The sequence below is a fragment of the Eptesicus fuscus genome, chromosome 3 (genome assembly GCF_027574615.1).
Source record: "Eptesicus fuscus isolate TK198812 chromosome 3, DD_ASM_mEF_20220401, whole genome shotgun sequence".
NCBI classification, from domain to species: domain Eukaryota; kingdom Metazoa; phylum Chordata; class Mammalia; order Chiroptera; family Vespertilionidae; genus Eptesicus; species Eptesicus fuscus.
The window spans coordinates 8324193-8338530 of NC_072475.1; the positions used below are offsets into that span (position 1 = coordinate 8324193).

Here is a 14338-nt window from a genome sequence, read left to right on the forward strand (position 1 = left end):
TTACAGTTGATGTGCAATATTATATTCATTTCATGTGTGCAACCTAGTGGTTAGACATTTATGTAACTTACAAAGTGATCGCCCCCGATAAGTCTAGTACCCACCTGGCACCAGACAGAGTTGTCCCAGTATTACTGACTCTACTCCCTACGCTGTCCATGACTTCTGTAACTACCGGTTTGTGCTACTTAATCCCTGCACCTTCTTTCCCCACCCTCAACCCCCCTCCCATCTGGCAACTGTCAAAATGTTCTCTGTATCTGAGTCTGCTTCTGGTCTGCTGGTTTATTTTGTTTTTTTGGATCCCACATGTCAGTGAAATCACATGACACTTGTCTTCCCCGGTCTGTCTTATTTCACTCAGCACAATACCTTTTAGGTCCATCCGTGTGGTTGCAGATGGTAAGATTTCATTCTTCTTTATGGCTGAGTCATTCCATTGTGTAGATGCACCACATCTTTTTAAAAAATATATATTTTTATTGATTTCACAGAGGGAGAAATAGAAGCATCAATGATGAGAATTATCAATTGGCTGCCTCCTGCACGCCCCCCATCGGGGATCGAGCCCACAATTGGGCATGTGCCCCTGACTGGAATCGAACCCAGGACCCTTCAGTCCGCAGGCCGGCCCTCTATCCACTGAGCCAAACCAGCTAGGACTGCACCCCGCACGTCTTTGTCCATTCGGCACTTAGGTTGCTTCCATGCTTGGCTCCTGTAAATAACGCTGCAGTGAACATAGGATTGTCTGTGTCTCTTTATTTAGGGTTTGGGCTTTTTGGATTAAATACCCAGACCTGGAATTGCTGGGTCTTTGTCTCTTATTATAGCCGTCGTTTCAAAGTCTGTTTTGTCCAGCACGAGGATTGCTACCAGCTTCGTTTCTGCTTTCACCTCTTTCCCCGGCCCTTTGCTCTTGGTCTGTGTGTGACTGTGATCTGAAGTGAGTCTCTCACAGACAGAGTATGTAAGGAGATTGCTTGATTATCCGTTCAGCCACAGCCTGTCTTCTGACGGGAGCACTTACTCCATTTGCATTTGATTAAGAACCACTGGATCCTCGGACCGGGGTCCGCCCTGCACACGGGGGAGCTGCCTGGCCCCACCCTCCTCACAGAAGTCACTGGCTGGTCCCTTCCCCCTGATTCAGCAGGACCGGCATGGATTCGAGGAGAGCGTTGGCCGTCCCCAAGGAGACTCGCCACTGGGGACCTGGGATATTGGAGTCCAAGGGGAGGCCGTCCTGGTCAGGATGCAGCAGGGGCCTGGTGCCGACTGGGATGGGGGGAGGCCGACAGCCCTGACCTGGACCCTCCAGGCCTAACCCTCTAACCCTGCTAACCATACGCCTCCTCCGAGACCCAGTGTGGACGGGGATGGGAGGCAGGGCTCCCCTTGCCCTGTCCCCCCCGCCCCCCCCCCGGGAAAGTGGCCTCGGAGGGCAGGGACTCACCCTTGCACCGGCCTTCAGGGGGGACACTTCTCTGCGATGGGCCATCTGTGTTTTTGGACTTGGAGCAGCGCCCCTGCCTTCTACACCCCGGAGGCCAGTAGCAATCCCCCAGTGAGACAACTAGAATGTCTCCAGACCTTGCCCAGCGTCCCCTGGGGGGGTGGGGGCAGAAACCCCCAGAGCGAGAGCCGATGGCGAGGCAGGGGTCCAGACCTGCAGTGAGGACGAGCGGAGCTGACCAAAATCACGACACAGCTTATCTTGCATTCCCTCCAACTGGGTTTGTGGGAACAGGTGTCAAGCACGGGCATTCAGTGGGTCTACAGCACCAGCAGCAAATGGCGATTGCGGGTGGGGGTGGACAGTACAAGCCTGGAGGACTCGGACGTGTGCTGCGTCCCAAGGCCAGTCCGCCTTCCCCAGGCCCAGGTCGGGGGCTGCCGGGCTGTGGCTGAGGGTTGTCAGGGACCAGTGGCGAGATGAGGAATCAGGGCACGGAGTCTGGAGAGCATGCTCGTGGCATCGGGAGCCCGGGTCAGGTCCACACCTGCTGGGAAAAGGCTGAGGGTGGCCTCCCCTGCTGCCGCCTTCGAGAAGGAAACCAGCTTCTCTTCGTGGCTGCCCCATCCCCGGGACACCGGCTCCAGCACCTCCCGGGACCCCAGGGCCTGGACGGAGGGCGGGCACCACATCCAGTGCTTTGCTCCAAATGCTAGTTCGTGGCCCTTCGGCCACTCCTCAGGGATGACACGTGTCTTCTAATGCTTCCGTGTTAAAAGTCTGGGGGCCCTGTCGCCCTCATGTAGAAGCCACACGAGGGCTTCTTGCCACAAGGACACACCACGGGTTTCTTGTGACAAGTGTGGAACTCGGCTTCACCATGGAGTCCAGTCCTCACTTCTGCTCCAAGTCTGGGTCAGGGGCCCATCCGTGCTGCAGGGCCACGGGCGGAACCTCAGGCCCCGTCTTTGGGGGTGCGCACACCTGGGTTACCTGGCAGACTCCTTCGCAGAACGTCCTGGAAACTTCAAACTGCAAGATTCATTCCAGGCCACAGCGTGGACACTGCCCAGGGAGGGCCAGGACACCGCCGCCTCCCATCACCTGGGGGGCCGTGGGCTCGGAGGAGCCGGTGTTGGAGTTGGGGTCTCCATCACCCCCTGCAGGTTCTCAGGGGCGACTGGGCGAGAGGCTACGGCAACAGTGCAGGGAGCGGCCCAGACCGCACTCGGAGGAAATGACTGATCTGAAGGCTGCCAGCGACTGGGGAGCCCTCTTCATGCCGCCGTGCCCACTCTCAAGGACCGGCGGTCGCACGTCTGTGTCCGTGTCCGCGTGTCCTCAATCCCCCCGGAGCCCGGCTCTCCTGCCGTGGGCCCGGGCGGTGGGCGCCTGCAGCACCCTTCTTCGTGTGGGTTCGGTTGTGCTTTTAGAGGAGGGCAACACAGCTTTTCACCCAAACACCCAAGGTTGTTTCTCCTCAGTGCGGGTCCCCGAGGACAGCGAATCCCGGGGTCTCCGTGTTGACCGTTCCCTGAACGCGGGACACGCACACGTGCACAGACAGTCACGGGAGCCCCGCAAACACCCTCCGCGCCTCTCCCAGCAGGGCCGCCCCGAGGAGAGCGGGCGCCTCCCCTCTTCCGTCCACACGGGCTCCGGTCCTCCGGTCCCTCTCAGACCCCTCGCCCCACAGCGTGCGTCGGGGACACGGAGCAGGGCTGGAGGCGGGGAGGAGCCGTGTCTGGCAGCGAAGCCGGGGCGCCCGCTCACGTGGGGTGAAGTGCGGTCTTTCCAGGGGAAGGGCCCCCGGGCCAGAGGCTCCGTGTCCGTGAAGCTCCTGGTTGAGGGCGCGGCTGAGCTCCCTCTGCCACCAGCCTGCCCGTGGCAAGCCGCCTTCCGACGGCCCTCTGGGTGGCGTCTCCCGGAAGCCTGGTCCACGTCCCGGGTGGTGGGTTCTTGTCAAACGTGGTCTTGGAAGGGAGAGAAGGGAGAGGGAGGTGAAACACTCTGCGGGTCTCGGGCAGGCAGCCCCCCACTGTCTGAGAGACGTGTCCCAGAGTTATCCCAAACTGGCTGCGGGCCCTGCACCTCCTGCAGCCACAGTCCCCGGCGTGGCCCAGGCCCCTGGGCAGAGGAATGGGGCCCAGACAGGCGCAGGGATTTGCCTACAGTGTTGAGCGAGGGCTGGTCTGACTGCAAAGCTACGCACAGCCCCAGGCAGCTGCTGGGGAACGAGAATGTGGGTGAATATGGTCCCCGAATTGGGATGGGAGCCACATCGACCTTTGCTCCCGGGACTGTGGGGTGCTCGGTTCCCCGGGAAACACCAGTTAACTGTTCTATTAGGAAGGGCTCAGTGTCTGAACCCACTTCAGCCCCCCGCAGGGGTGGGTGGGAGGGGAGGGCATCTGCACAGAGGCAGTTAGGAAGGAGAAGGGAGGCTGGGTGGAGGTGCGGGGCCCTCATCCTGCTCGCTCTCCCCGCCCCGTGTGCGCGCGGAAAATTCCATAACCTGACGTCGGCAAGCGGCCCCGCGGGCAGGACTGTGGGGGCAGGGGCCAGAGGAACGTGCCTTCGCTGGGGGTTCCCTGTCTCCGAAAACGGAGGCCCCTGTGCATGTCCCAGTCACCAGGTAATGCTCGTGCCACGTGGCGAACATGGAGGCAGCGGCGGCCACGCCGCCCAGGCCCACGGAACCTGCCCGCTTTCTCCCCGAGCCTCTGGCAAACTCACCGGGGAGCCCCAGCTCTGGCCTCGCAGCCTCGGCACCTGTTGGAACAAACCAGGAATGCTCAGGGCCGGCCGTGGAGGGTGGGGAGGGGCCGGTCTAGAGACCCCCGTGGCTCAAGGGCTTGGGCCGAGAACAGACTCCCAGGGCCACCCGCCTCAGGGCAGACGCTCTGCAGGAGGGAGCGTGGGAAGCACATTGAGGGGCTCCGGGCCTGGACTCGGGGCGCCCTCTGCGGCCTGGCGGACGGGCAGCTCGGCTTCCGCGGAAATGAACTCCACCCTGACCTCTAGATTCGGAGTCCATCCTCTCCCCGACCCCCAACCTGGGAGGCGGCGGCAGGAACGTGGGGCCTCAGACGCGGGCTTCACATCCACGTGCGGGATCTTTGGCGGAGCTGTGCTCGCTCAGGAGGCTAACGCCACTAAAGCTGCACTTAGAGGGAAACCACCTCCTTGCAGAGTTTGTAAACGTCTTGAGAAAGGCAAAAACACCGCTTCCCACCAAATAAACAACGCCAACCAGCTGCACGCGCGCCCCGCCTGGTACCTGCGTAGCCCCGGCGAGGACGGCGAGGACACCGGCTCCGGCACCACCAGCCTGCAGCCGCCGCCACGACCACCGTCAGCAGCAGCGCGATGGCGGCCACCACGGTCCTGGATCTCCCCGCCTCGGCGTCGCCTGGGGTCTCTGGGTTGCTGCCTGTGGGTCCCGGGATTGGCTCTGCAAGAAACAGGAAATCAGCCCGAGGCTTTCAGGGAGAGGGGAAAGAGGAAGGCACCCGGGCGCATTGCATCCGGAGCACTTCCCCGGCCTCACGGAAAGCTGGTGGACGGAAGGGCTTTCCCTCCCAGGAGCCACGCCCCCCACCTGCCCCGGGACGTGCCACGCCAGCCCTGGGTGGTGGCAGGTGGCACAGCTTCTTCCTGGCTCTTTACACGTCACGTCATTTACTCTTTGTCCAGCTTTAATGCTGACTTTAAAAAAAAATCCAAGTGGCTCTTTTCCTCCCTGGCTGCTTGAAGATCAGCCTTCATCAAGAACGACACGGGAACCATCCGGACCGGGAAGCTCACGACCGACCGACCGCTTCAGCGGGAGCAAACGGTCATTGATGTCCTTCCCCCTGGGAAGGCAACAGCACCCGAGACAGAAATTCGGGGAAAGCGAGCCAAAATGTACAAGACCACACCTGCTGCCCTCTCTGTGTTTGGATTCAGGACCCACTTTGGTGGTGGCACGAAATCACTGGCTTTGGCATGATCTGATTCCTTGGATTGCGCGGAGAAAAAGGAACCCAAACATAGACTTGCAAGACATAGACTTGCAAAACATAGACTTGCAAGAGCAGAAGAAGACCTCAAGAAAACAGAGGAAGGAACGCAAGAACAGAAGGAAGGAAGTCAGGGGGACATGCTTCACCCCCACTGCAGGTCAGGGCCAGCTTCAAGGCCTGCGACCCCTGCCAGCTCCCGGGGCCGCGCCAGAGGCCCTGTGCGTGGGGCAGTGCTGTGTCCCCATCGCGGTGCTTGTAAGTCCTGAACAAGGAGCTCTGTGCTTCCCACTGTGCACCGAGCCCCCCAGGTCCTGCAGCGGCACGGCCCACGGGCGCACCCCCCCTTCCGCCTCTCATCTCAGCGCTGTGACAGGGACACAGACGGAGAGAGCCCGCGGCCTCTACGAAGGAGTCACCTGTCTGTGCCCCTTCCACGGGAGGCCTCAGGCCAGCACAGGCCCAGCTGGACCCCTAGCACGGGGGGAGGGGGGAGGGGGCAGTCTTCTCAGGGGGCACACACCCAAAAGCAAAACGCTTGGTGGGGGCAGCGCAGGTGTGCGCTTCAATCCTGACGCTGTGCTGCCGCCTAGTCCTGGCGCTTCTGATCTGTTACACAGCCGTTCAGAGCCTCAGTCCCTCCCCTGTGAAATGCGTCACCAAACTGGCCCGTGACTGAAGATGAAGCCAAGCAGGGTGCATTGGGCACCCAGCCCCGGGCCCATCGCCACCGACGTGGTGATCCCGTCACCGCGCACCGGACTCTCCCCTCCTCGTCCTTCCCACCACCTTTCCGATGCCGCTGCCGGGTCACCTGGGAGGGGCTTAGTCTTCTGAGAGGATCCCCCATCACCCCCGGCCGGAGCCGCGGTTGGGGCAGGCCTGCAGATCCTTACCGCCCCCTTTCTGGCTGCTGACAGTCAGGTTCTGGTGCAGCAGCACGTTCTCGATGCAGCAGCCCACGTTCACGTGGGGGGTGCGCCGGATCCGCAGGACGCTGACCACGTCGTACAAGCCCCGCGCGTTCAGGGAGACGGTGCTGTTCTGCAGGGCCTCGTCCAGCAGGCTGTTGTCCGTCCTGTTGATCCAGTACACGTTGGGCCGGGGGTAGCCATCCTTGGACGTGCACGTGAAGGTGAGCTCCTCGTCCTGGGCGGCGGCCGTGGGGGCGCTGACCACGGGCATGCTGTAATTTGCTGCCGGGGAAGAAACGGAGGTGAGGGGTGCCAGGTTCTGAAGGTCAGAAATGGAGGGGTACCCAGGGCTCGGGGCCCCGGGCCGGGTTCGAGGGGAGGCGGCCCGTCGTGCCCCTGACCCTGGTAGAGAGACAGGACCAGAGCTCTGGTCTGGGCAGCGGGCACTGGCCCTGCTCTGCCCAAGAGTCACTCCTCCGACTCCGATAGGGGAGTTACTGAGCCTGAGGGCAGGGACCGTCACCCACCCCCCGCTCCAAAGAGGCCGGTCATTTGCACCTAGGGACACGGAGAGCTTGCCGTCATAGCCCATCTCTGAACTAGCGGTGCCCTGAGCATCTTGATTGATTTTCCTTTTCTTCCTAAATTCTGACCTCAAATCTGCCTTATAGCACTCCTTCCTAATTTTATTTTTAAAATCTAATTTGAGCCCTGCCCGGTTTGGCTCAGTGGGTAGAGGGTCAGCCTGAAGGGTCCCAGGTTCGATTTTGGTCAGGGGCACATGCCCGGGTTTTGGGCTCGGACCCCAGTAGGTGGTGTGGGGGAGGCAGCTGATCAATGATTCTCTCTCATCATTGATGTTTCTATCTCTCTCTCCCTCTCTCTAACTCTCTGAAATCAATATATATATATATAATCTAGTTCGAGTTGAGTTGGCGCGTTAAAGTAGAGATGGCAAGATTAGGAGTATTTCTGTGAAACCAGGGAGCCTCAGGTTATGAAAACTTCCTTACGAGTTGATGTTTCAACCAACTCAGCTTCATCCACAGTTAAGCAGAAGGCTGCTCATAGAGATTGGGATTTTTTCAATCGAAAGAACCAGGTGAATGAGCCAGAAAATGGGTCTCCTTAATGCTTTCTCCAGGCCAGGGGCTGGGATGAAGTCCGCTGTCGGCGCCGACGCCCTTACCTGCCACGTGCAACATGACCTCAACATTCAAAATCTGCTCTGTAAACTTCCTAAACACCAGGCAGTAATACTTCTGTTCGTCTTGGGGGGTGATGTTGTACAGATGCAGAGAGAAGTTGCCCTGCTTCATGCTGTCCAGTGACATCTGGGCCCGGTCCTTGTACCGGTTGTTGTGATGGCCCACGGAGCTGTTTCCGGGCAGGTAGTAAGTCACAGTTTCTGGCTTGCTGCTAGTATCAGTGATTTGCCAGTAAACATAAAGTTCATTTAAATCAAAACTCTTTTCTTCGGTGTGAATGCAGCTGAGCTCCACGTCACTGCCCACCATTGCTCTTACTTCTTTTTCTTGACCATCTGCAGTGATTCAAAAAGTACGTTTATTTTTGGGGTTGAGTCTTACCCAACCTGCGAAGTTACTCTGGGGGGCGGTGGGGGGGGGGGGTTTGAGGGAACTCTCTCAAACACCAATTCTGACTCATTTCAGTAGAAAAGGAATGTATTCATAAGATACACATAGGAATGCGATATTTTAAAAATTCGGAATTTGCGGTAAGCTCCTGCGATGTGTTGTCTAATGTGGACTTCCTGTCAGTACGGGAGAGGCCAGTGTTGGGAGAAGCGGGGGTGGCCACTGGGACCAGGCTGCACGCTGTCTGCTCCTTCTTGGGAGTTTATAATTAATTCAACTGAAAAGGGTTTTGTAAAAATTTAGACATTTAATAGGAAACATCAGTTTCTCAACAACAGACTTACAATGCTGCTCGCACTGTGCCCAGGCAGGCCACGTGACGTGTGCAGACTGGCTCTCCCATCCGCACAAACACTTGGAGGGCTGAGGAAAGTGGCCGTGTCTGCCCTCCCTTGCTCTGAGCTGGGTGCATCCCTGTTCCTTGCTCCCAGCTCATCGGGAAAGCAGAGGCCTGATGCATGCGGGAGGAAGTGCATTCCATCTACACCTAACTAACACATGATAAAACAAGAGCTACAGGGTCTAGACAAGCGACCCCTTTGTGCTTGGGGCCCAGCGACCTCACAGGAGTCCCCTGGAAAAACAAGAAGGGCTGTGGCAAGGCTCCCGCTGTCCCCTGCATCCCGTGGTCCCACTCTCCACACTGAAGGGCTGGGAACGGGCCTCCGGACCATGAGGGCTGTCGGACTCACCGGCTTGCAGGCCGCTGAGCAGCAGTAGGAGCAGGCCAGCACTGGAAAGGAACCAGAAAGGCAGGTGAGTCCCCTTTCCTCCAGAAGGTGAAGACTCCTTCTCACGGGCAGGAGCGGGTCACACCCATCGCAGAAAAGTGAACTCATCCACTGACAGCCAGCCCATCAGCCAGGCCCCTGCAGCAGGAGGCGCCCACCTCCCTGCCCAGCACAGCAAGTCCCGAGGGGCTGGCACACCCGAAGCAGCCAGCTCCCGTGTTGACCCCCCAACACAAGGATGAACGTGCGATAAAGTAGTGAAAGACACGCCCAAGGCATAGCTTTCGACACCCTGGTGACGTAGCCATAGAGGAGCAGATTCCAAGAAACTGTATGAAATCAGAAAAAAAAAAAAACACGTCCACAGAATCCATGGCAGGAGCTGCATTTAATTTGGGGGAGAAAGACAAGATCTAAGATGCCCAGTGGCAGTCGGTGAGCGGCAGGACAACCCTCTGAGGAAGGAGCTCATTCTGAAACCAATTGGGAGGCTCCTCCCAGCCGGCGGGCAGCTGGGCTGCGGGGGTGAGAGCTCCCCAACTTCCAGGCTCCTGGTGCCCTCAACCAGCCACCCCCTCCTGCCGGCCTCCCAGGATGCTGTGTGCCCTAAGCTCTGGACAGAGACCCCTGACAGCTGTCATCGGACTCTGTCTAGAGGCATGTCCCTTGCCACCAGGGGCTCCCCATACCCCACGGAGGCCACAGCCTGCAGATGGGGCTGTCCTCTCTCACTGTCCCTGTTGGGGCCTCCATTCCTGTTTGTGGGGACAGCTGTGATGACCACCTCCAGTCTTGACCCCTCCAGCCATCTACCCCTGAGCCAGAGCAGCCTTCTAAAATACAAAGCTACGAGGACGCCTCTGTGGCCCCCATTTCTCTCCCATGGAGCCCGCCTGTGGGTGCTCACGAGACTCGCCCTGTCTGTGCGCAGGGTCCGAGGCACCTGTCAGGGCCTCTTCGGGGCCTCTGGGCTCCCGTAGCGGGTACAGTGAGCCCTGTCCTGGGTGCTGCCTGCATGTGGGCCTCTCTGTACCTCTCCCTGCATGGTTCTCTGGTGCCTGCTGTCAAACACTACCCCCGCCCCCCCCCAAGGCCCACCACCCTTGCCTGCACCCCGTCACCACCCTGCCTCCGGCTCCAGCCCACCCTCCTTGAGTCAGAAAGACAGGGCCAGGGTTCCCAGGTGAGGGTGGCTGTGACAGTCTAGCACATTCTTTCTCTTTTGAGCAAACAGAACCCTAAAACTACCCACATGTCTGACTGGGGAGGCTGGGCTGCGGGACCCACCCGGTGTGGGCAGCCTTGTGGGCTGTGTGGCTGGAAACCTGGGGACCAGGTGCCTCACCAGTTTATCCAGGGAGTCAAAGGCTGACGCGCCCTGAAGGTGGTGTTTTTGCAAAGGTGCCCACCCCCGGGCTGGCAGGAGCCCTGGGGTGATGGCTGGACCCAGGCAGGCCCACCTTCCCAGTTTGGCTCTGCGGAGAGGGGAGGGGGAATCCCTGGGCTGTGGGAGTCAGGGCGGCACCGCTGGCCTGGAGGTATCACATCCTTCATTCTTCCCCTCTGGGGCCAGGAGGGGAGGGAGAAGGAGTGAGGGAGGTGGGGGGAGCGAGCGCTTTCCCTTCCCTTCCCAGGGACCCGCCTCCTAGCACACCCACACACAGCGTGGGTCCCACGCACTGCCCTCCGTCCCCACGCACTGCCCTCCGTCCCCACGCACTGCCGTCCGCCCCCACACACAGCGTGGGTCCCACGCACTGCCCTCCGTCCCCACGCACTGCCCTCCGTCCCCACACACTGCCGTCCGCCCCCCCACACAGCGTGGGTCCCACGCACTGCCCTCCGTCCCCACGCCACCCCTTGGCGGATGCCACGGACTAGCAGGTAACCGCACCCGCCGGCCCTGCCCGATGCCCGCCCTGCCCGATGCCGCCCGGGTCCGGGCTGCCCACCCTCCGCGCGGACCCCGCCGCTCTGCCGCCAGGTGAGTGCGTCCCCGGCCGGGCGCCCTGGGTCGGTCCCTCCTGGGCACCCAGCTCTCTACGGTGGCGCCCCCGCTTCTTCCCCGGCTCCCGCAGGGCCCGGCCGATGGCCTCTCACCTTCTTAGCTTCATGGTGGAAGCGAAGACCTCGGGGCGCGGGAGACCTCGGAGCGCAGGGACCTCGCGCCGCCGCCTCCGCCGAGCCGAGCTCTAACTGCGCTGCGCGCCCGCCGCCTGGACACCAGCTTCTGAGAAACCCGGGCGGGCGGACTGGGGCTCGGTCCCGCCCCGCCCCGCCCCCCCCCGGTCCCGCCCCCGCCACCCCAGCCTTAGGCGGAGCTCCTCGGAACGGAAGCTCGGCCACCCGTCTTCAGGCGGGTTCAGGTGGGCCCCAGGGCGCCGGGCCACGGGCGTGGGTGCTGGAGGTGCCCGGGAAGTTGGGGGGAGTGTGGCACCAGGGGGGCGGCGGCCGTGGGCGCTGTGGAAGGGCTGGCCCGTGTGGAAGGGCCTTGGAAGGCTAAGGGCTGCCCCCCAAAGTTCGCGCAGACCGTCCCTTCGGCCCAAGGTCCCTGCCCTAGGCCCCCTCCCTCCCTCCCTCCCCCGGTACCTGCAGCTCTCAGGTGAAGTGAGCTCCACATCTGGGATGGATGGATGGATGGATGGATGGATGGATGGATGGATGGAAGGAAGGAGGGAAGGCCGCAGGCTCTACCGTCCAGCCCGGCCCTGGGTGTACCCCTCCTGCCCCCCAGCTTTGCTCTCCGATCCTGCGTGGCTCCTGGGCCACGTGCCACAACATGCGTGCGCATCGAAGGCTCTGGGAGGCGCGCCGCGCGGAAACCATGTCATCTTCGCTCTCCCACGGTGGTGAGACCTGGCCCTGTGGTTTTTTGCTGGGTCCCCGCCCAGCCCTCTGGGCCCCCTGGCCAGTGCCCCCCACTTCCGCCCTCACGGTCCAGGTGCCACTGAGGTGAGGGAGGTGGGGCCACGAGGGAACAGGGTGCCCTCCCTGCAGAGACCCCCAGGAAGGGCCAGGGACCCAAGGCCCGCAGCTCAGGTCTGGGGCCCAGGTCCCCGTGGAGCAGGCAGGAGGGGCGTGTCTGGGCACAGGAGAGGCCAGGTGTAAGGTGAGGGCGGAGCCAAGCTTCTGCAAGTTGTCACTCATCCAGCAAAGATTCCGTGGGCCACTGCTGGGAGGCGGGACCGGGCCGCAGAAGACAGGCCTGGACGGGGCAATGGGGGGGTGGGGAGGCTGGCTGCCAGGAGGGGTGGATTGGCGGTTCTCAAACCTGGGCTCCACCGGTCCGGGTGAGGCTGGGAGATTGGTGTGGAGGCGGGGCCACCTTCCCTCTTAGCGGTGGAGAATAGTGATGGGGGGGCAGGAAGGGCAGATACAATCTGAACTGGGGGTGGGGGGAGGGAATATAAGATTTGGCTAGGAGCGCAGGGCGTGGGCATACATCAAATGGCGGGGGGCGGGGGTGAGTATCGGACTCACCCCATTCCTGGAGCCAGAGATCCAATCTGTCCAGGGCCGCAGCTGGGACAAATGCAGGCGGGGGCGAGGGACGGGGACACCTCATCAGTCCCCGTGGAGCTGGGGGGGACCTGATTCCTGTGGCCTTGGTTCTTCTCCCCATGGATCGGCAGCTGCTGGCAAAGGAAGATCCAGTGTGGGGAGGGCCAGCCTCAAGTTCTCCCGCAGATGGGGCAGGAGGGCGGGGCTGGGTGCGCCTCCCCTCCCCCACCTGGCCGAGATCAGCCTGGCCCTCAAACCTGGGAAGCTTTCCGATTGGTTAGGCTTCACTGACAGGCTGTGGCTTTACTTCCGGCTCCCAGAGGAATCCCTACTTTGCCCTCAGGGATGCTGAGCGGGAAGGGGTGGGCCCCATAAGCAATCTCTGGGGCTGTTGAAGAGGAGCGGGTCTTCGGGGAGGGAGAACCCCCCTGTGGAGCTAAGAAGGGAAAGTGCCCCCAATGCAGCCTGGGCACTGCCCCAAGGCAGGTGGGAGGCAGGTGGGAGGCCTTTACAGCCCACAAGGTAGAGCTGGCAGGAGCTGAGGCTGGTGAGGGAGGAGCGAGCTCTGCTTCCTGGGCAGCCCCAGACCCAGGCCAGGCGCACTCTGGATGGAGAAAAAGACTGTGCATTGAGCAGGCAGTGAAGTGGCAGGGAGTGCAGCTGGGCTGGAAGGACATCGGGGGGACTGGGCCATGGAGGGAGGGGCACCGCCAGGAGTGAGACCAAGGCCAGCCCCAGAGCCCCCCACCTGAGAAGTGCATGCTGGCTTCCTCTCCCAGCTCTGCAATTCAGGAGCTGTGTGACCTCAGAAAGTCACATGACCCTCTGTGCCTGCGTTTTCCCCTTGTGAAGTGGGGGGTTATAAGCTGTCCCTCAGAAAGCAGCTGAGCTAATGCGTGGATCACAGAGTTTTGAGACAAATGGGTAAAGACCACCGTGGGGGGTGTGGGGAGAGAATCGGCCTGGAGGAACATCTGGGCAGACCTGGGGACCCAGGAGTTGTATTCATGCCAGGGACTTGAAGCTCTGGGTGTAGATGGGGAAGCCAGAGGGGTCACTTTCAGCCAAAGTCAGAGGGTCCCAGAAAGGGGCTCTGTGGATGGGGTTTAAATAGTTAGAGGGGGATCTCCAGGTATTTGTGAGCGAGCGGAGTGCATAAAGCTGTTCCGAGTGGCTCTGGGCCTTCTTGGGAGCACCCTGATGGGAAGTGGACAGGAGTTAGGTTGGACCCTGTGACGGCGGTCACTGGAGTGGAAGCAGCCTGGAGTCAGCCCTCCAGGGCACAGCCATCGCCACGCTCTGTTGCTGCCACAGCTTGGATCCAGAGCTTGAGCCCCAGGAAGGTCTTATGTGTGCCTGGATGCTCCCGTCCCCTCATCCCCTCTGCGTTTCTGGGGCTGCCGTGCCCTTGGTTTCATTGCAGATTTTGCTAAATAAGCCCCTGGACATAGGACCTGCCTCAGAGCCCAGGAGTGTCCTCCTGTCCACTGCCGAGAGAAGGTTCACATTGATCAATGAAGATGTCTGTAGCTGCGGCCCTGGGCTCTCCAGAGAAACAAAACCAAAGGACTATATATAAATTCTCTCTAACAGGAAAACATATATCTACACTAATGAAAGAGAGAAATGCTAATTGACCGTACCTCTGCTACGCCCACAGCCAATCAGAGCGAGTATGCAAATTAACCCAACAAAGATGGCGGTTAATTTGCATACGCTGAGGGAGGGAGGAGTGAAGACTGAAGACAGCATAGAAGGAAGAGGGAGGGAAAGCAGAAAGCAAGGCGGCTGCGGGAGGGAAAGCGTGGGCAGGGTTGGCGGCGGGCGGCGGCAGAAAAGTGCAAGGTGGCAGTGGAAGGGAAAGCACGGGGCAGTGGTGGCGGGAGGGAAAGCGTGGGGTGGGGGGCAGAGACGGCAGGAGGGAAGGGAAAGCACCAGGCGGCGGTGGGAGGGAAAGTGCGGGGGGGGGGGGCAGCGGCGGCGGGAGGGAAAGCGCAGAGGGTGGGGGGTGGGGGGCAGAGGCGGTGGCAGGGAAAGCGTGGGGGGCGGGCGGGAGAGGTGGCAGTGGCGGGAG

The 14338-nt window shown here is 61.0% G+C and overlaps 1 protein-coding gene across 2 annotated transcripts; it reads right to left on the bottom strand.

The window, feature by feature from the left end:
- Nucleotides 1–457: 457 nt before the first annotated feature.
- On the bottom strand, nucleotides 458–10968 carry ICOSLG (inducible T cell costimulator ligand). Of its 2 annotated transcripts, XM_054713593.1 has the most exons (7): nucleotides 10864–10968; nucleotides 8725–8765; nucleotides 7564–7917; nucleotides 6357–6656; nucleotides 4737–4910; nucleotides 4193–4228; nucleotides 458–3429 (listed from the first exon to the last, which is right to left on the bottom strand). In XM_054713593.1, the coding sequence occupies exons 1-7, from the start codon at nucleotides 10875–10877 to the stop codon at nucleotides 3419–3421; spliced, it is 930 nt and encodes a 309-aa protein (XP_054569568.1). In that variant the 5' UTR covers nucleotides 10878–10968; the 3' UTR covers nucleotides 458–3418. The 2 variants fall into 2 exon arrangements, with proteins under 2 accessions (XP_054569568.1, XP_054569569.1); XM_054713594.1 differs by lacking the exon at nucleotides 4193–4228.
- Nucleotides 10969–14338: the final 3370 nt, after the last annotated feature.

Excerpts from the sequence above, each read along its gene's own strand:
- ICOSLG (XM_054713593.1), bottom strand. Across the intron at positions 6,657-7,563 it reads GGTCATGTTGCACGTGGCAG|CAAATTACAGCATGCCCGTG; the intron begins GTAAGGGCGTCG and ends CTTCCCCGGCAG. Across the intron at positions 4,229-4,736 it reads TCCTCGCCGGGGCTACGCAG|GTGCCGAGGCTGCGAGGCCA; the intron begins GTACCAGGCGGG and ends TTGTTCCAACAG.